This window comes from Coenobita brevimanus, unplaced genomic scaffold (assembly GCF_032717465.1).
Source record: "Coenobita brevimanus isolate Jiangsu-jjx unplaced genomic scaffold, ASM3271746v2 jjx.HiC_scaffold_166, whole genome shotgun sequence".
NCBI lineage: Eukaryota > Metazoa > Arthropoda > Malacostraca > Decapoda > Coenobitidae > Coenobita > Coenobita brevimanus.
Genome location: NW_027642515.1, coordinates 102127 through 123415, shown reverse-complemented (window position 1 = coordinate 123415; position 21289 = coordinate 102127). Strand labels below are relative to the sequence as shown.

General features: G+C 42.1%; 1 protein-coding gene across 1 annotated transcript in view; it reads right to left on the bottom strand.

Annotated features, from left to right (window-relative positions):
• The window catches only part of LOC145389630 (pre-rRNA-processing protein TSR1 homolog), a 47314-nt gene extending 26327 nt beyond the window's left edge, over nucleotides 1-20987 (bottom strand). Inside the window, exons 1-5 of the mRNA XM_080264868.1 lie at nucleotides 20910-20987; nucleotides 15830-15952; nucleotides 11549-11697; nucleotides 10374-10449; nucleotides 3572-3769 (exon numbers count right to left, since the gene is read on the bottom strand). Of these exons, the coding sequence (XP_080120994.1) occupies nucleotides 3572-3769; nucleotides 10374-10449; nucleotides 11549-11697; nucleotides 15830-15952; nucleotides 20910-20987 (624 nt within the window). The remainder of the gene's footprint in view (nucleotides 1-3571; nucleotides 3770-10373; nucleotides 10450-11548; nucleotides 11698-15829; nucleotides 15953-20909) is intronic.
• Between the last annotated feature and the right edge of the window lie 302 nt (nucleotides 20988-21289).

Here is a 21289-nt window from a genome sequence, read left to right as displayed (position 1 = left end):
AGAATCCTGGCTCTATCTGATATGCCAAAAAACCTTCACCACATTCTGTTGCATCACCTAAACATACATGACAGAGTCAATCTCAATGCTGTCATGTTAAAAAGGAGTGCCAAATCCCTGATCATGCGCTTCTTCTCACAACATTCATCCAGTCAGCTCGATCTCATCAGTCCTTTAGCCTAACCGACTTCCATATCTCTCTTCCTCACACACTCATCCATCCTATCCCTTGCCACCTCCCTCCTTCAAATCGCTCAGATATACTGTACCTTGTTCACCACTCTATTGTTATCCATTCTCTCCACATGACCAAACCACCTCAGTACACTCTCTTCAATTCTGGTGTCCAATGACTTCCTCACTCCGCATCTTTCATGAATCACATTATTTTGTATCCTATCCGCTCTCTGTACCCCACATACATTCCTCAGCAGTCCCATTTCCACTGCTCTCACTCTTGACTTTTCATTTTCATGCCACACCATAGTCTCACACCCATATGTTAAAGTTGGCACTAACATTCCTTCATGTAGGCCCCATACAGCTGCCACACTCAAGCCTCTGTTTCTTATCATGGCCTCTCTCTTCGATCACTGTACCCAGGTATCTGAACTCTCTCACAAATTGCAGTCTCTCTCCATTCACTGTAACATCACACAGGGAGTCACCTTCTCTCTCGATTACCATCACTTTACTCTTCTCTACATTTACTCTCATGACACGACACTCACAGACATAAGCAGAACTCTGCACTAGTCTACCAAGTTCTTGTTTGGTATCTGCATGTAGCACTGCATCATCAGAATACAACAAATTTGAGATACTCCATCCATCACCATTCATTACCAACACCATCCCTCTTTCCATTACTCGTGTTTTTACTTCTCTCATCATCCCATCAATATAAAAACTGAACAACCATGAGGAGATCACACAACCTTGTTGCACTCCTACACTGATCATGAACCATTCATTTAGATGCCCGTTCACCCTTAAACTGTACATGCCTCATTATCATCATAAAAACAATTGACGGCAGCTAGCAGCTTACCGTCTACACCGTACATGCGCAAAACCTTCCGCAACCCTTCTCTGTCTACTTTGTCGTATGCCTTTTCCAAATCCACAAATCACATAAACACCTTATAGTCATTCACACAAGCCTTCCCCACTATCTGTCTCACGGCAAAATATTTGATCCACGTATCCTCTGCCACTCCTAAAGCCACCTTTTTCATCACTCACTAGTTCTGATATCTCTCTTTCTTTTTCTATTATAATTTTCATACATCTTCCCTTTCACACTCAATAAACTTACGCTACGATAATTCTTGCACTCACTTCGCTCACCTTTATTTCTGTACAGGGGTACAATCACAGCCTTTTTCCACTCTGCTGGCGGAGTTTCACTCATCCAAGCCTTCTTACATGTTTCCAACAAGCACTTCAATCTGCTCTCTCCATTACACTTAAATCATCTCTGCATACACCTCATCAACCCCAGCTGCTTTCCCATTTTTCAGCTGCTTCACAGCGTTTTTCAACTGTGCAAGAGTCACGTTTCCTGGTATTGTATTCCTTCTCTGCACGCCTCCAAAACCAATCATGTTTACAGCTGCTCTGCTCTCTCTTTTCCCATTCATCAGCTTTCAAAATATTCTTTTTATCTGGTCCTTACTTTATCTTTATAGGTTAATATTCTACCACTTACATCCTTCACACTTTCGCATTTCTCTCCGCTGTCACTTCTACATTTCCGCACCTCTTTCCAGAATAACGTCCAATTTTCAGGGTACGTAATTTGCATTCATTTTCTTCCTAGATCATCATTTACCTCCTCCTTCCTTTTCACTAGTCTCTTTACATGCTTCTTGCTCTCAAAATATTCCATTCTTATTTCAACAAAACCCCTGTTCTGTAACAACTCTAAGCACTTCTTCCTCTTTTCCTCCACTGCTCTCTTAACCTCTCCATCCCACCACGTCGTAACTTTCTTCTTTGCTGTTACTCTTGCCATGCCATACACCACTTTAGCATCCCTAACTAAGCAATCCCTATATGCATTCCACACGCTGTCCAGATCCATTTCAATCCAATTCACTGATTCCAACTCCTCCCCTACCTTCGTCCTGTATTCATCTGCCATTTCTTTGATCCTCAGCTTCTCGACTTGCAGTCTTTCTCCCTGACTGCTCCTCTGTCTTCTGGTCCACCTCACTCCTCTCAGCTTGATCTTGCATACCAAAGTCATATGATCTGACAGATCTCTACATCACCCTCTCGCGGCCCTCATATCAGCAACCCTTCTCAGCATTGAGCATGTAATCAATTGGGCTCCTTTCAACACGATCCCCGTTCCCTATATACCATGTACAGTTTATTTATGTGCATCTTTGTGTTCGAAATATGAGTCACAAATGCACAACCTCCTTTCCTGACACACATCCTTCAGCTGCTTCCCAGTATCATTTTCTCCTGGTACTCTATTACAACCCATTATGTCATCCTCAGGACCAATGTCTACTCTTCCATTCATATCGCCCATTACAATCACTTTATAGCTCCCAGGCATTTCTTCCACTGCTTTATCCAGCTCATCCGAAAGCCTGTCTTTCTTTCTCTCACTCCTGTCAACACACGGTGCATACGCAACAATCACTGCCACTTTCACCTTCTCAAACTTGAACTTGACATTCATACATCTCGAGCTGACACAACTGTAATCTTTCATTCCACTCTGCCAAACCTGATTCATCAACAAAGCAACTTCTTCCTTGCATCTTCCTCGCCCATTCATGCCAAAACATTTCACACCCTTCCACACCTCCACTTCACATCTTTTAATCTTTGTTTCACACAATGCCGTCACGACATATCTTGCACACTTGAACTTATTCACCACTTCCACCCTCTTGCCTTCCTCATTCACACCTCTCACATTCCATATGGCAATGTAAATCTGCTCATTTGGGTGGGCCCTGGGCAGGTATTGGACCCTACGAAAAATTTGCCATGACTAAATGATTTTTAGATGGGGAATCTGGGGGACACTTAACCCAGCCATAAACCCCAGTTATGTGGTTAACACCCAGCGTAGTAAATGGATTCCTGGGTACAGAAAACCATTTGTCTTGTCACTCAGTTTCCTGTACCCTGGGAACCATTTACTAAGCTGGGTGGAAACCATATAACCAGGGTTTTTGGCCTGGTTAAATGTCCCCCAGATTCCCCAATTTAAAAATCAATTAGTCATGGCAAACGTTTTGGAGAGCCTTGGAGGGCCCAATACCTGCCCAGGGCCCCAACCAAATGGGCAGATTCACATGGTCATGTGCAATGCGAGAGGTGTGAATTAATGTCAAAAATTTTCATGTCTCCAGTAATGTACACCCTTACACTAGAGCACGTTCATCTCATGCCCCTAATTTTCACAATGCATACACTCCTTCAAACCAACTGCAACAAAGGATTTATAGGAACAACATGCTGAAGTGAGCTGTTTTCTTATAATCCAATAGGTTTGCATCCAGATGAGCCTGGGGCAACAACAGCAACAAAAACAGTAACATACCTCCTCCACAAATTCAACATGCTCTGCCATCATATGAGGCCTGTGATCACGAAAGAAGATTGGCCGTTGCCGCTGCTGTCCAATTTGTCGCAGAACTAGCAGTGCTTCCTGAGGCCGAGTGATGCTCATGACACGACCAGGCCCAGGAAATCGCACCTCTATCTCCCGCGCTAGTCGTTGCCTTCCCTGCTGCTGTCTCTAGAGGCCAAACAGTAAAAATTACAGTTTTCTACTTATTTATTCATTGCAGACATTGGCTGAAAATACACAGATCTTTTATCTACTATCCTAACCTAAGGGAGTCAACAGGTTACAATATTGCAATAAGGCATGAAAGGAAGATGTTCAATTGCAGTTTGTACTCTTTATATACTGCTTTATCTTTATATATGATTCTTGGCAATGATGTCCACTGCAAATTACAAAAGCACTGCCCATTAAAGCTCCAATGCGGCCTTTACAAACAATTTAATGTCCCACCAACCCCCCATTTAAAAAAACAGTTTTATAATCAAGTGGTCATAATATTTTGGCATATTTCTGATATATACTGAGGACTGACTGCATATGGATCATTTTGCTCTCTTAAGAGTATTGAAAACATTAAATGTCTACATCAAATACACAAATATATACCTATGAAATACAAAAGGTAGTGCTGTAACTCCATATAAACACAAACAGTTTTCTACACTCAGTAACTAAAAGACTGTACCATGAAGTCTCCAGATACAGTAATAATATCACACCGGCAAACACATTAATATACTTCCAACTTCACAGTACTTTTAATACACAGGTATACAAAAAACATTCCCAAGCTTCAAAATGGTGTACAGAATGTCCTACTATCTGCCTTATCCACCAGTAGTACAGCAATTACTTGCTGATTCACATAAACACTACAGCAAAAGTTCTCATACCTTACTTCCTAGATTGCCAGGTCTAAATCCAACTGAAACGAAGGATGACAAGTCTCAACTGTTAAATTTTATTATATGTCCTTGATAGCATGTTAGACATTCCTGCTGTTGATTAATAACTACATCATAGAGGTAAAGCCAGGGCTCCAAGAGGTAAAGGGGCGAAACTGCCAAAGTGATGTTTTGAGTAAATTGCAATCAAAGTTTAGCTATCGGTACCACACAAAGTTTATGAGATGTCATGTACATGTTTATACTCATTATACTCAGAGTTTAGTGGATTTCAAATATCAGGAAAAAAATTAATGTTGTGTAGGCATTTTTTTTTTCATGATTTTGCATACCCCCATTTGCCTAATGGTAAGTAAATAATAAAAAAGATAAAAAAAAATGTGGACATCCTTACAATCTTCAGTGTATAACAGAACTACTGTATGAACCATTTCCTTCACAACTCAAAAACATATATATATTTTAATTTTTAAAATATTCTTGTATCCTGTATATGGTAAGCTGCTAGGTGCCGTCAAGAGTTTTTATGATGGTAATGAAACATGAGAAAGTTTTAATGGGCATCTAAGTGAATGGTTCACGATTGGTGTGGGCATGCGACAAGGTTGTGTGATGTCCCCATGGCTGTTCAATATATATATGGATGGGGTGATGTGAGATGTAAAAACACAAGTAATGGAGAGGGGGATGGCATTGGTAATGAATGGAATATCTCAAATTTGTTGTATGCTAATGATGCAGTACTGCTTGCAAATATCGAACAAGAACTTGGTAGACTAGTGTAGAGTTTTCTTGATGTCTGTGAGTGTCGTGCCTCGAGAGTAAACATAGAAAACAATAAAGTGATGGTTACTGAGAAAGTGATTCCTAGTGTGATGCTACAGTGACTGGAGAGAGACTGGAATTGGTGAGGGAGTTCAAATACCTGTGTACAGTGATAGAAAAGAGAAGAAAATGTGCAAGAACTGGAAAGTCGAGTGACACAAGGAACGAAAGTAGCTGGTGCAATGAAGGCCTTGATAAGAAACAGAGGCTTGAGTGTTGCAGCCGTGTGAGGCTTACATGAGGGACTGTTAGTGCCAACTTTAACATATGGATGTGAGACTATGGTGTGGCATCAAAATGAAGTCATGAGTGACAGCATTGGAGATAAACTGCTGCGGAATGTATGTGGAGTACAGAGGGTGGACAGGATACGAAATAATGTGATTCGTGAAAGGTGTGGAGTGATGAAGTTGGTGGACACCAGAATCGAAGAGAGTGTACTGAGAAGGTATGGTCATGTGGAGAGAATGGATAACAACAGAGTGGTGAAAAAGGTAAATCTGAGTGAATTTGAAGGAGGGAGGAGGCGAGGTAGGCAAAGGAGAAGGTGGAGAGATATGGTGGATGAGTGTGTGAGGAAGAGAGGTTTGGAAGTCAGTGAGGCTAGGGAATTGATGAGAGATCGAGCTGGCTGGATGAATGTTATGAGGAGAAGTGCATGATCAGGAAATCTGGCACCCCCCCCCCCCTTTTTTTTTTTGTCCGACTCTGGGCATAGGCTTCACAGCCTGCTATCAAGGCCCAGCAGTCCTCCTACATACCATACACCTCTACATGTCACCACTTCGGCACTAACACCCACCGTCCATATTGAATACATGCTAGGGCTGTCTCATACAGGACTGGTGTATTGATATTAGCGGGGGTATTTTTACGACATGTCGGCGGGTCTTCTGGTAGATCAGTAAAGCCTGATTTAATGAAATTCAAATCCTTAAACTGTTCCTTACCCCAGCCGGGATTCGAACCTGGGTCCGTCAGGACTGCAGGCCACCTCTCTACCGATTGAGCCACCGCCTCCCCCACGTGGCAGCGTCCGGATTGACTCAATCGGATACGTTTATGTGAAGCTACAGAACGTGGTGAAGGTTTTTGGCAAATCCAATAGAGCCAAGATTCCGGGGGCATGAATGATGAGTGAATGGAAGCATGGCCCATTGGACTGGGCAAATTTGGGCTGTCTGGACATTGCTACTCCTCACCCTGCCCTTGGGTGGGAAAGAAGGTCCGGATGATGATGATGATCGTTTCGTTTTGTTTTGTTTTTAAAGGCTCCAACATGCTTGCATGCGTTGGCCTTGGTCACCTAATGGCGGTTCTCCATGCTGCATGATCCATTGCACCCTCCCTGTTCAGTCCCTTAACCCTGAGGTCACTCTTAATGACCTCGTCCCATGTCTTTCTCAGTCTACTCCTCGTAACCCCACCCCCAATATTAACACTTCTAACCTTCCTCACCCAATTATCATCCCCCATCCTCTTCACATGTCCCAATCATCTCAGTCTACCTCTCCTCATCACAACACCAATACACTCCAGTCCCATCCTACCTCTCAACTCTTCCATCGTAAACCCAGACCCCCCAGACCTTGAACGCAGGGACGCACTACACATCCACCTGATCACTGTCATTTCTGTACATCTGAGCCGGCGAATATCCTCCTCCTTCACTGTACTCTTCCCTACATTCACCTTTAGATTCCGTTTCTTACACACTCTCCCAAACTGATCCACCAAGCCTTGCAGCTCCCCTTCGTCTTCATTTAACAACACAGTATCATCTGCAAACAACAGTACAGGGAGTTTCCAAACGCTACACTCTCTCACCAGGGCCACTCCAACATCCACTACCCTACCTTGTACCTCTTTTATTACCCCATCCATGTACAGATTGAACAACCATGGAGACATGACACATCCCTGTTTCAATCCAATATTCAAAGAGAAAAATTCACTTAGTTCACCATCCACATGCACTGCAGCCTTAGCACCATCATACATACTCTTCACAGCATTCAACAACTTCCCATCTACTCCAAATATTCTTAATACTTTCCACAATCCTTGTCTATCCACCCTGTCATATGCTTTCTCCAAATCCATGAAAGCCGCATACAACTTCTTTCTCTTCTCTAGAAACTTTTCCACTAAAGATCTACGAATGAGTATCTGATCTACACAACCTCTTCCCTTCCTAAAGCCTCCCTGTTCTTCTCCAACTAATTTCTCTGTTCTTTCTCTAACTCTGTCAATAAGTATCCTACCATACACTTTTCCTATTATACTAAGAAGACAAATGCCCCTATGATTACCACACACTTCTTTTTCCCCTTTACCTTCATACAAGGGAATAATTATACCTGACTTCTAATCCTCCGGGACTCTACCTTCCTCCCAGGCCAATCTGCACATCTTCCACATCCATTCTACTACTATCTCTCCCCCATGCTTCAGCATTTCACCACACACTCCACCAATTCCTGGGGCTTTCCCCAATTTAACTTTCTTCATTGCTTCCACAACTTCTATCCTACTGATTTCTTCCTGTCTTCTCACCTCCCTCCTTTTCCCAGCCATTCCCCAGCCACTTATACTCGCATTACTTCCATCCTGTATGTTCAACAATTCCTTAAAGTGTTCTCTCCATCTGCTCACTTTTTCTCCCTTCTCCACTAGTAATTTACCATTTTTATCTTTCACTCCCCTGCTAACCTCACTTCCACCCTGTCTTACTCTCTTCACCTCTTACCAGAAAATTTTCTTAACAGTCCCTCCACTTTACACTCAAATTCCTCATCCACTCTCTTCTTACTCTCTCTTACTAATCTTTTCACTTCTCTCTTTCTTTCTACATATAACTCTCTCTTCCGCCTCTCAACTTCTTCCACGCCCCTATTTCTCATCCATTCATTGTATCCTTTCTTCTTTTGTGCCACAGCCTGTCTCACCTCTTCAGTCCACCACACTGTTCCTTACACCCCCTCCGTTTTCTCTTCCCAATTCATATATGCCCAATCATTCTTCCACTTCTCTCTTATACTCTGTCTTTTTCTCGTCCTCTTGTAACCTTTCCACTCTCCTTGCAACTACTCCTTCCTCTCGTCTTTCCCTTCTTCTATTTCTCCATCTTACTTGGATCCTAATTCTGGCCACCAAGTAGTGGTCAGAAAGTCCACTCCCCCAACCTCTATAAGCTCTTGCATCCATTACACATCTTGGCATCCTTTCATCCACACACACATAATCAATCATTGCCTACCTTTCATGCAGTTCACCATATATATATATATATATATATATATATATATATATATATATATATATGCTTCAATGAATGCCAGAAAGGTCTCCCTGGAGCGGAATAAAATTCCCTGGAGTAAGGCAGAATTATATACATTATATACTATACACTGACAGCAATAATATGATTCAAAAATGCATCACACTGAATGCAACGATTAAAGTGAACAACCCAGCACTTGATGCATCAGTGCCATGACCTGTGGTGTTTCACATATACTGTATAGCCTGTGGGATGGAGCTGAGAATTTCCCAGGACTCAATTATGACTACATAATAGCTATCTGAGTGAGGGAGAAATGGCATAGACTCAATTCTGTATGGAGGAAAAAGAAAGAAGAGTGAGTGAAGGAACAACACACAGAGGCAGTAAAGGCAATTGGACAAGACACCTGGAGGAGTAACAAGGAGTGTGAAAAAGCCAGGAGGAGTACCAAGCATCGGGAAAAAGTTACTCCAATGTACACCAATTTAGGACATACAACTTAGGGTCAAGGCAAAGCTTTCACAGCCCAGAACATTTAACCTTCAAACTGATGATGTATTTTGTATTGTTTTTGTGATGGACAGTAATGCAGCTTTTATCAACCCCATCACTGCTACACAACTACCCAAAGCTGCATGAAATTGTCCAATACTAACATACCCTGTAAAACACATATAACACTGGTTTCAAGGATTAATATTAAGATAGTGACCTGCTGCCTTGCCACAGTTTTACATGATGGAGAGAGAGAGAGAGAGAGAGAGAGAGAGAGAGAGAGAGAGAGAGAAGGGGCAAGGGGGGCCTGTCCCATTTCCACCTTCAGATCACAGGGGTGTGATATTCTGCAACCTTATTCTTGATCATTCAAGGGTAGGGAGACAGACCAATGTCCCTGGCAACATCTGTATAGAACTACCCCTTGACACCCATGAAGTCATGTGTCGATGTATGTTTCTTAGCAATGCGATACATTGCTATAATGATGAACAATAAGTCAGACACATATTTGGGATAACGACGGCAAAATGGTCACAAACTCACCAGAACGATGACTCCCAGTAAGGTGACTGAGCCAAGATGGTTGCCCATTTGCTGTGGTCATCCGCCTTTCATTCAATTTTGTGTGTGTATGGCCAATGAAATGCCACTGCTATCACAATATAGCAGTGCAAGTAACAAATGGTGCAGTGTGCAATTTTAAACACTGTATACTATTTTTGTTTGACATACTGAAACTTGGGATTTGGAATCATGTGTGGCAACGACAATGCCACCGGTGGAAAGGGTGGTGCTACTCAGGGGTGCCAAGGGCAAACGGAATGTTTTTATAGATTTTTTATTTGACAGTCAAGGGCACCCTCCCTAACCCCAATGAACCCATTCTATCGACCTTGGTACATGATAAATCGTTGTGATAGGTTTTCACCTGACATAATCCCATTGTACAGAGAGACATGAGTGTACAGGATTCAAACCTGCCTTTACAGCATCACTGTTACCCTGAACCAAGAACTCTACCACCAGATCATCAAGAGTCATACAAAAAGGAAAAGGTCATGTAACCAAGTTTAAGAGATAATGCCCACACACCATACAAACAGAGTATTATATGGTACCTTGAAGGAAGTACTGGACTGGTGTGATGTCAAGGTGGTTTGTGATGATGCAGTGTTGACGGCAGCAGTTTGATACTCTCATTCATGGCTCTTACACCTGGTAAATCCACACCAGTCACCTGGTGTCAACTGCCTCTAACCCAAACACGATTCTTCATCTCTTGTACCATGTCTGTCTTGGTCATCACATGGTCCTCTGTACTCATCTCCCTCACACTGAAAGAAAAGTGTACAATTATGACACTACACACCAACTTTTTCTCTTTTAGCACCAACAGGGTACTTAGCTATCAATTAAAATTCCTGTACAGAAAACTCCAAAACCATATAAACACAATTTTCAAATACATTTCAATTACTAGGGAACTGTGCAGCTGAAAACAAACTTCATTACTACCCTGATAATTCTCAGCTGATGAAAAGGTGAGGTAAACAACTCAGACCGCGATACAACCCCACCACACCAGAGGGGGGGGGGGTTGGCTGTCGACAGCCGTGGTTTAGGGGTTAATATCTGGGCCAAGTTAAGGTGAAATGATTATAGAAACAGGGTTACTGGATACAAGGCATGACATACCAGATTGTTTATGATATGAATGACGTGCAGTACATACACAATACAGTATCATCCTGCTGATATTGCTAATGATGTAATGATGTTTTAAGCCTAGGTTATGAGGTTAATGTGTGTGTGTGTGTGTGTGTGTGTGTGTGTGTGTGTGTATTTTTTTTTAATGCTTGGAAGAAGGAACTAAAGGCCAGGAGCCTGCAAACCGTAAAAAAAAAAAAGCGAGCCAAATTCAAGATCCGACCATTTCAAGATGCGTGGACACACTGCGTTTGAAAGACTAGAGATCATAGCTAGCAGGAAATACAGAGGGAGACAGTTCCAGAGTTGACCTGTTGCATGAGGGACTGGGAGTAACGGTTAACTCTTGCACCGTACACAACTAATTAAAAAAAAATCCTATCTACACTATAAATTATAACTAGGAATAAATTCCCATCTCTCCCTACAACTAAAAATAAATGAACAACAGAATATGATGCTAGTCATTCCATACCTTACTAGGTAAGACTGTACTGGAGGATTATGTACAGCCTTCACTAACCTCATACCAGGGGACTGATGCTGGAGTAGGGAACCTTCAAATGGTGGCACTGATGTAATGGGGTGGCTCAAATACCATGTTATACAAATATCTATCAGCTACTACCGTAAAAAAGGCAGCAGGACTCGCAAATAATTTATTGAAGTCCACCCTCTGTTGTGACCGAGATTTTAGGTTGACTTTGTTCAAATCCCACATCAGACCTATCCTGGAGTTTGCCTCCACTGTATGGAATACAGGCTACCATGGAGACCTGAGGCTCCTGGAGTCTGTACAGCGCAGATGGACTAAGCAAATCAATGGCCTGTCTGAACTCAGTTATGCTGACCGTCTGAAAACCTGGGTCTGTATTCTGTGAAAGGGAGACTGATCAGAGCTGACCTCATTAAATGCTGGAGAATCTTCCATCACCAGTCCCCAGGTGCTCCGCCAGAGCTTTTTTCTCTTCCTTCATTAACTCACACCAGGGGCCATAGATTCAAGGTGGCCAAGCCCCGCACTTCAGCCGAGTGTAGACACAGGTTTTTCAGTATCAGATGTATAGACCTCTGGAACTCTGTCAGATGATACTGTTCATGCTGACTCAGTTGCATCATTTAAAAAGTCCCTCCACTCACAGCTAGGTCACATCTTGTTCGATTATATTGAATAACTACGAATCATAATTCGAAGTCCTTCAAGTAGTGCAACTACCGTGCCTATGCCACAAAACTCAGCCTACCTAACCTATTTAACAAAATGAATCTAACCTAACTTACCCTGATGGTCCTTTCTGACTCATCCGACATGCTATCGCAACCTAACCTAACCCAAGATCCTCGAAATTACAAATATTAATAGAAAATAGAAATATTAATTTGCACACGAAAACACACATACACTAAATGACAGCAAAAATCCACTTGGTATGTTAAGATCGCCCGTTAAAGACGCGAAAAAAAAATACCTTGAATTATGAGCATCCCATTTCCGTATTTCGTCAATAATCTGTCTCTGAAATATTATGATAATTCGCTGCATATTACGTGGCTATCTTTTGATGCCCCTAATATATAATGGAAATGTTTTTACGGATAGTGTAAGCAAATTTAACTGTGCACATTTGTCACCTGGCCACACCTTACAGTTCCTGGGCCGACTACACACGGACGAATTTCCTCACATTATCCGTAAAATCATTTTCACTATACATCAGAAAAACCACAAGATACCTACCTAATAGGGAGTCAATCATCGCTATGTTTGTGACACAGATTATTAGCGATACATGGTAATTACACCGCACCTACTGTAATGAAGCCTACCTCCATCGTCAACAACCACCTGGTTCCAATAATGTTGCAACATTGCATATTATATTACATACAAGCATTGCTTGTACCTGTAAGTTTAATTAAAACTTTGGCAAGAAGTTATATATATATTTTCTAATGCAATGATCTTTTCTACGGCTGTAAATACGTTCATTAACGGCCGAAATCTTCAAGTGTCTGTATGAGTCGAAGGATTTGCATTTGTTAGAGAGTTATGGGCAGGCGGGAAACCTTCGAATTTTGGGAAAACTTGAATAATACAATACTCAGGCTCTACACTCCTCCCACAGTTCTTTGTGACTAGCACCAAATTCTGCAGATTAAGTTTTTGCTATAGTATTCAAGATGGCAATTTAACGCCTAGCTAAACTGGTTATACTTTAATGCAGCTAATGCCAAAATAATTCAGTTCCCATTAGGCCATAGGAACATAACTATTAACACAGGCCAATATGACAGATCATGAGAGGGTTAAGATGACTATTAACTATCTGACTTATGTAATACTTTTTTTTTATTTTAACCCTACTGAGCTATTGACTATATGAATTTACCTCTGTGCAGTCTATCAGTCAGCCCATCTGTCTGCCTATTAATCTATCTTTGTCTTTCTAATGTGCCTGTCTATTTATATCAGGCACCTTAATGGAGGGATGGAGTGGTCTATGAGAGAGCGGCTGTGAGCTGGGAGCAGGGCAAGATGGCAGGGGACAGGGTAACGTGAAGGCGATTTGTTTGTGGTCACCCCTTACAGGTTTAAGGCGTTTGGCGATAGATAGATAGATCGACCTTTATCAATGATGGGTTTGTTATGAACAAATCACCATGTCATCCTGTCCCCTGCCATCATGCTGCCCTCCCTCCACTACTTAAATTTCAACAACTCACCTGACAATGACTCCCTTCATACTTTCTCTTCACCAGTGGTAGGTTTACGCCTTAACAAAAAATTTCTAGGAGCAACCAGACAGATGACCGCTTTATGGCACTCACTGCATTCATGCCCTGATGAGCCTAGGGTTACAGCAAGTCTGGCACATACAACCTACAGTAGCTACCTACAAACCCTCAACCACTCATCTGTACTCAAGGTGCCACAGACTTCACAGTGAATTTTCCTTAATTATCATTCACATTATACTACAAACAGAAATTGTGTTATTAAAACTATATACAGTTTTTATTGTCAAGTAACCATAATTTGAAATGTCAAATGGACCCATCACCTGCAGACCAGCAATCGTCCCTGCAGGGCCATCCCTTTACTGGATGGATGTTGCATCTGTCGCCCCACACAGTTAGCAGTGGCACCTTATCAGGCTCCACATAACCTTGCCAGAGGGAGAAGCCTTCTTGTGGTGGCACTGATATAACAAGGCAGCTGTTCTACCCCTCACCTCCCTCCCTATCCCCTGAAAAATGGACTACAAGCAGGAAACATGTCATATGTGACATGTGATTCCACCCATTCCAAATCTATGCTGACAGCTGAAGTGATGTCCTGATATAAGCTTAGGATGTGATGATGTTTGGCAGTGGTGGTGTTAATGAGGGTGGTGCTGATGTTCATCAAGCACAGTACTAAATACTTGAAGTATGCTATGTCAAAAATACAGCAATATAGCTCAGTGATACATTCAAGTTCAATAACATTAAAAATTTACTATTCTTAATGATCTGTGTACACAGATGAATACGCAGGAGGCACAGACAGGACCAGATATGTGGAAAATGAACAAAATAATTAACTCTGGTATGAACACTGTTTACACCTCTGATATAACTTAGCTATTTGAGCACTTAATGTTTGTGTAATGTTAGCCACAACTCACTCCCTGTCCTCCAAAAGAGGTTAGTTTCAGCCTCCGGTCCATTGGGTTCATGTCCAAATGAGCTTAGGGGATGCACCAGCACTGTCTGGCAATTGCTTGGCAATATTAGTTGTCAGTGGGGAACCTTTCAAGGTCTGAGTTATGAAACTATCTTGAATTTACTCTTGAATCTTGAGGGACATCTTATGTATCTTACTTTGGCCCATGTCAAAACTTTTACTCACCACTGGGAACCTCCAGAGGTCTACAGGCTAATTTTTCACTGAAGTAAGCTTCAAATGTTGAATATTCCAGTGAAGATTATCATACTTCCATATTCTGATACTGTCAGCTGTGAGGGAGGTGAGAGAGAGAGGGAGACGACCAACAAAATAACATTAACACTGACCAACACAAGCCAAGTTCTTCTGACTACATATCCCAGGAATGATGTGAACAATTCTGAGTGACCAATTTGTCCATCCATCCATCCATCATCCAATCCTATGTTGCCCCATGAGGAGCGTAGAAGCCCGGGGCTAGGCAGTTGGTCCTGACGTTTAAGATGAGACCAATTCGTATGGTAAAATATTCCGAACTCGTGCGGTGCAGACACACACACTAACCCTGTGCTTCATTACCTCTGCCAAAGAGGTTATATTTTTGGCTCTCTTTGTCTGTGTCTGTCTGTCTGTCTAACTGTTAGCAACATTATAGAAAAATGTGAATGGAACTGCACCAAATAATGATTACTGACTGAGGACCAGCAAAGGAACAAATGATTAAATTTTGGAAACAAACAGATCAAAGGTCAAGGTCAAAAAGGGTGGTGGTGCTACCTGGGCAGAAGTATGCACTCCCTGAGTGCTGTTGTTTCACCATGTCAATTACATACTTCAGGCAAGTGTGTCAGCGGCCTTATGTGTACAATCAACATGACGTTACCTAGGCCCATGTGGCTCATGATTTGGTAGACAGGTGAAGTGTATATGAGTGGTCCAGGTTGGTGGAGCCTATGGGTGTGTCTAGTGAGGGAGAGAGTGAGTTACCCGAGCACCACAGTGATACACCACACACCTGCCATGCATAGACAAAAAAATCTGTGCTAGACTCTACCCCATTTAAAAAAAAAAAAAAATACTTTGGTATAACTCCACTTTTTAAAAGCTACAAATATTTTGGTACCCTTTGGCAATTTATACACAACTTGAGCATACTGTGAAAAATGATCTGGTGCTAAATAATTCTTTGCCAATGCTGCCAGAATATATCTTGATACATATATTCACTGCTTGTTCTATCCCAAACATCTTTGCTTTTCCTGCCTTTCTCCTGCCCTACTCTACCCTAACCTACTCACCTTTTCATCGTGCAGTCCTGATGCAACCATATAGGCGTCTCCAATGATCTCGATCTTGTACACTTCGTAGAGTTCGATACGAGAGACGAACATCTTGTAAGGTGCATTGAGGAGCGAGATGACCTGTTGATATACAAGCAGGGAGAGAGTTGGTGTTGGTGTTGTTCATCAACCTGTCTGCCTGGCTGAGCTGGCAAGTGGTCTGGGAGAGTTTGTGAAAACTATGAGAAGGATTTAATTGATGTACTTTATTATCTTGTGGTAGGTGGTGGTGACCATCATCCACTCACTTGATGTAGTGCTGCCTACTTACTCCTTCACCTTTATCATTCTTTCTCTGTGTCTGCCTGCCTCACCTTCCCATTTCCCTCATTTTTCCTGTCATTTTTTATTCCTCCTCTTTCCTTAACAGAAGGCTTTACATTGCATGACAAGCCTAATGGCTGCCTGTATGCCAGGAAACCACTTACAAAGCTGGGTGGTAACCATATAACCAACCCACACGTGTTACCTACGTGTCCACAAGTGGTTTGGCGGAGAGTTAGTGCACCTCCCCGTAAACAACTAACTCAAAGAGCCACCCCTTACGGGATCATGGCGTCTGGCTTTAGGTGGATAGACAGTGATGCGGAAATGAACAGTATGCAATGTGAGCTGAAAGAGATGGTATCGTATCATGTTAATATCATCTAACTGGTTTTCTTTTATGTAGCTAATGTATTACGAGAGATGGCATTTGTGTTAAGACTGGTGAAGGAGAGTAAGAAGAAAGTGGATGAAGAGTTTGGGAGGAATCTGAGTGTGAAATGGAGGGAGAGTAAGAAATTGTTTTGGAAGGAGTTAAATAAAGTAAGGCAGTGTGAAAGGGGAAATAGTAGGGGAGTGAAAGATAGGAATAATAGATTGTTGGTGGAGAAGAGAGAGAAATTGAGGAGATGGAAGGAGCACTTTGAGGAATTGTTCAATGTAGAAAGTGAGAGCAGTGTGAGTATAAGTGGTTGGGGAATGGCTGGGAGAAGAAGAGATGAGAAGAGGGAGGAAGAGATCAGTAGGTCGGAAGTAGTGGAAGCGATGAAGAAGATTAAGTTGGGAAAGGCCCCAGGAATTGATGGAGTGTGTGGTGAAATGCTGAGGTGTGGGGATGAGATTGTTGTGGAGTGGATATGGAAGTTGTGTAGATTGGCTTGGGAAGAGGGAAGGGTTCCAGAGGACTGGAAATCAGGTATATTTGTTCCTTTATACAAAGGAAAAGGGGAGAGAGAAGTATGTGGTAACCATAGGGAAATTTCCCTTCTTAGTGTGACTGGTAAAATATATGGTAGAATACTCATTGATAGGGTTAGGCATATGACAGAGGAGCTAGTTGGAGAAGAAAAAGGGGGACTTAGGAAGGAAAAAGGGTGTGTAGATCAGATATTTGTTCTAAGATGTTTAGTGGAAAAGTATCTAGAGAAGGGAAAGAAAGTGTATGCTGCCTTCATGGACTTGGAGATAGCTTATGACAGAATAGATAGGCAAGGTATGTGGAAGGTATTAAGAATATATGGAGTGGAGGGGAAATTGTTGAGTGCTGTGAAGAGTATGTACGAAGGAGCTAGGGCTATGGTGAGAGTGGATGGTGAGCTGAGTGAGTTCTTTGATCTCAATGTAGGACTTAAACAGGGTTGTGTGATGTCTCTATGGTTGTTTAATATATACATGGATGGGGTTGTAAAGGAGGTGCAAGGTAGGGCAGTGGATGTGGGGGTGGCTCTAAGGAATGAGGGTGAGAGTTGGAAGATTCCGGTGTTGCTGTTTGCTGATGATACAGTATTGTTGAGTGAAGATGAATGGGAGTTGCAAGGTTTGGTGAATGAATTTGGGACAGTGTGTAGGAGGAGGAAGCTGAAAGTTAATGTAAACAAAAGTAAAATTATGGTGTTTGAGAGGAATGAAGTCACAGAATGTACAGTGAGGTTGGATGGTGAGGATATGGAGAATGTGAGTGCATTCAAGTACTTGGGTAGTGGGATGAGTAAGGCTGGAACTTTGGGGGATGAAGTGTGTGACAGGGTACAGCAGGGAAGGAAGGTTGTTGGTTCACTGAAAGCAGTGATGAGAAATAGAGAGGTGAGTATAGAAGTTAAGAAGTCACTGCATGATAGTATTATGATCCCTACCCTGATGTATGGAAGTGAGGCGTGGACCTTGCAAGAGGGGAACAAGTCAAGAGTGAGAGCAGTGGAAATGAGTTACTTGAGAGGGGCACGTCGAGTGACATGGAGGGACAGGTTGACGAATGAAGAAGTGAAGGAATGTTGTGGAGTACATGTGGATGTGGTTGAGAAGATTAGGAGAAATACACTGAGGTGGTTTGGACATGTGGAGAGAATGGAGAATGAACGTGTATGTAGGTGAGGTGGAGGGAGGCAGAGGTAGGGGTAGACCGAGGATGAGGTGGAGGGATGGAGTTGAGAGGTATATGAGGGAGGGGGGGTGAGTTGGGGGGAGGGTAGTCAAATGGTGGGTGACAGAGCGACTTGGAGGCGTTTTGTCTGCGGCCACCCTTTGCGGGATTAGGGCGTCGGGCTATAGATATATATATATATATTTTTAATGCAGATAACATATTCTGAGGGATAGTACTGTGTTAGTACAATCTATCAAGGTGTAATGTATGTAGATAGTCCTAATGTGTTAGAAGGTATGATACTTGTGTCAATCTGATCTTTGTAGTTTTATGTTGATACAGTAGCATGAGAAATGGCAGTTTTCATTATGGTATCCTCTATACACTTTCCCTGTGTGCAGATACTGTATTACTAGCTTGGTTTCATCTGAGAGAACTGGGGAACTGAGTCATCTATCTATCTATCTATTGCCAGACGCCTCAATCCCGTTTGGGGTGGCCACAAACAAATTGCCTCCACATCGCCTTGTCCCCCGCTATTTCACTGCCCTGCTCCCAACTCACACCCCCCCTCTCTTATATACCTCTCCACCCCATCCCTCCATCTCATCCTCAGCCTCCCCCTCCCTCTTCCTCCCTCCACCTCACTCACATACACTCTCTTCGTCAGTCTTTCACCCTCCATCCTCTCCACATGGCCAAACCACCTCAATGTGTTCCTCATAACGCTTCCTATCACATCCACATCCACACCACAACGCTCCTTTATATCCTCATTCGTCAGCCTGTCTCTCCACGTGACTCCACAGGGTCCTCTTAAATAACTCATTTCCACTGCTCTCACTCTTGACTTGTGTCCTTCCAACAACGTCCAAGCTTCACTTACATACGATGGCGTTGGTATCACAATACTGTCATGTAGTAACTTTTTCACTTCCATGCTCACTTCCCTGTTTCTTATCACTGCTTTCAAGGAACCAGCAACCTTTCTTCCCTGCTGTACCTTTTCAAGCACTTCATCCTCCAAACCTCCATCCTTACTCATCACACTACCCAAGTACTTAAACGTACTCACATTTTCCAATTCCTCACCATCCAACCTCGCTGTACATTCACTGACTTCACCTCTCTCAAAGACTATCACTTTACTCTTCCCTACATTCACCTTTAGATTCCGTTTCTTACACACTCTCCCAAACTCATCCACCAAGCCTTGCAGCTCCCCTTCGTCTTCACTCAACAACACAGTATCATCTGCAAACAACAGTACAGGGAGTTTCCAAACACTATCCTCTCTCACCAGGGGCACTCCAACATCCACTACCTTACCTTGTACCTCTTTTATTTCCCCATCCATGTACAGATTGAACAACCATGGAGACATGTCCATGACACATCCCTGTTTCAACCCAACCTTCAAAGAGAAAAATTCACTTAGTTCACCATCAACACGCACTGCAGCCTTAGCACCATCATACATACTCTTCACAGCATTCAACAACTTCCAATCTACTCTATATATTCTTAATACTTTCCACAATCCTTGTCTATCCACCCTGTCATATGCTTTCTCCAAATCCATGAAAGCCGCATACAACTTCTTTCCCTTCTCTAGAAACTTTTCCCTAAAGATCTAAGAATGAGTCATGGCACCATTAAATTTAATGAGTCTTTTCTGTCCAACTTTAATGCAAGAATTAACTGATACTTCCAGTCCTTCATGAATGCAACAGGTCAACTCTGGAACTGTCTTCCTTTTCCTGTATTTCCCACCAGTCTTTTCAGCACACTGTGTCTTGGTATCTCTAAAATCTAAATGAACAGATTTTGAATTAATCACTTCTTATTTTTTCCTGAAGGGAACAATTTTATAGGCTTTCAGCCTCTGCTTCCTTCTTCCCTGGCTAAACAAACAGAAGAAAAAAATAAAGAGAGGAAATGGAGGATAGACAACTTATTATTTTTTTTTTTTCATGGCACCTTCAGAGTTCCACCACAGAGCAGCGTTGTTTCAATATGTTTATACAGGCTCCAACATGCTTAATGTGTTGGCCTTTGTCACTTTATGGTTCTCCATCCTGCTTGATTTCTAACAGCCTCTGTTCAGTCCCTTATCCCTGGGGTCACAATGTATGACTTCATCCCACCGTTTCTTTTCTCTCTCTCTCTCTCTCTCTCTCTTTTTTTTTTCTTTTTTTTTCATCTCACAACTCTACACTGTGTGGTAATGTATGTGTTCAATATCTCTCTATCTGTTTATGTATTTATCTAAATGTACCTATATGTGCATGTAAATATGGTTGTATATGAATACATATGTATAAATGTGGCTCTGTGTATGTGAATTTCAATGTGACTATGCATATCAAAACATGACTATATGTATGTGTACATAAATGTGCCTGTATCTGTATGTATAGGTAAATGTGCCTATATGTGTATAAGTATGGTACGTAAATTTGGCTGTATGTGTACGTGTATGCAAATGTGCACGTATATGGACCTGTATGTGCATGTGTACATGCATATGCCTGCATGTGTATGTGTATGTAAATGTGCATGCATATACGAGGTCTATTCAGAGGGTATCTAACCTTAGACATGACAAGCTTAGAGCAAATCCTGTATAATACAGTTAGGTAAATTAGATAGGTAAATACACACACACAAAATCATCAGGTGGCTACTTACTTGATAGTGGAAGCAGTTGACTGAGAAGTGGATGACCGTCAAAACAGGTATTTTCAACAACGGAGATTCCATGACCATGCAGCTTCCATAAGGCAGATTCAATGTCAGAACCTGAAGAATATATTATAAATTAACACTTTTCATCCAAGACCCTTGATTAATTCACTGACCCTCAGGTGATAACTATCTTTAGTTAGTACCATGTGATTTTATTCAACCCAAGCAAGGCCTCGTATGTTGGGAGTCGGGACTTATAATCGCACCTCCAGTTTGAAATGCCTATTCTAAGCTGAGAATAAAATGGTTAGAAGATGTTAAGAATAAAATTAAAAAGACACTGGCAGGAATAAACTGAGCGAGATAAAGTGAACAGAAACATG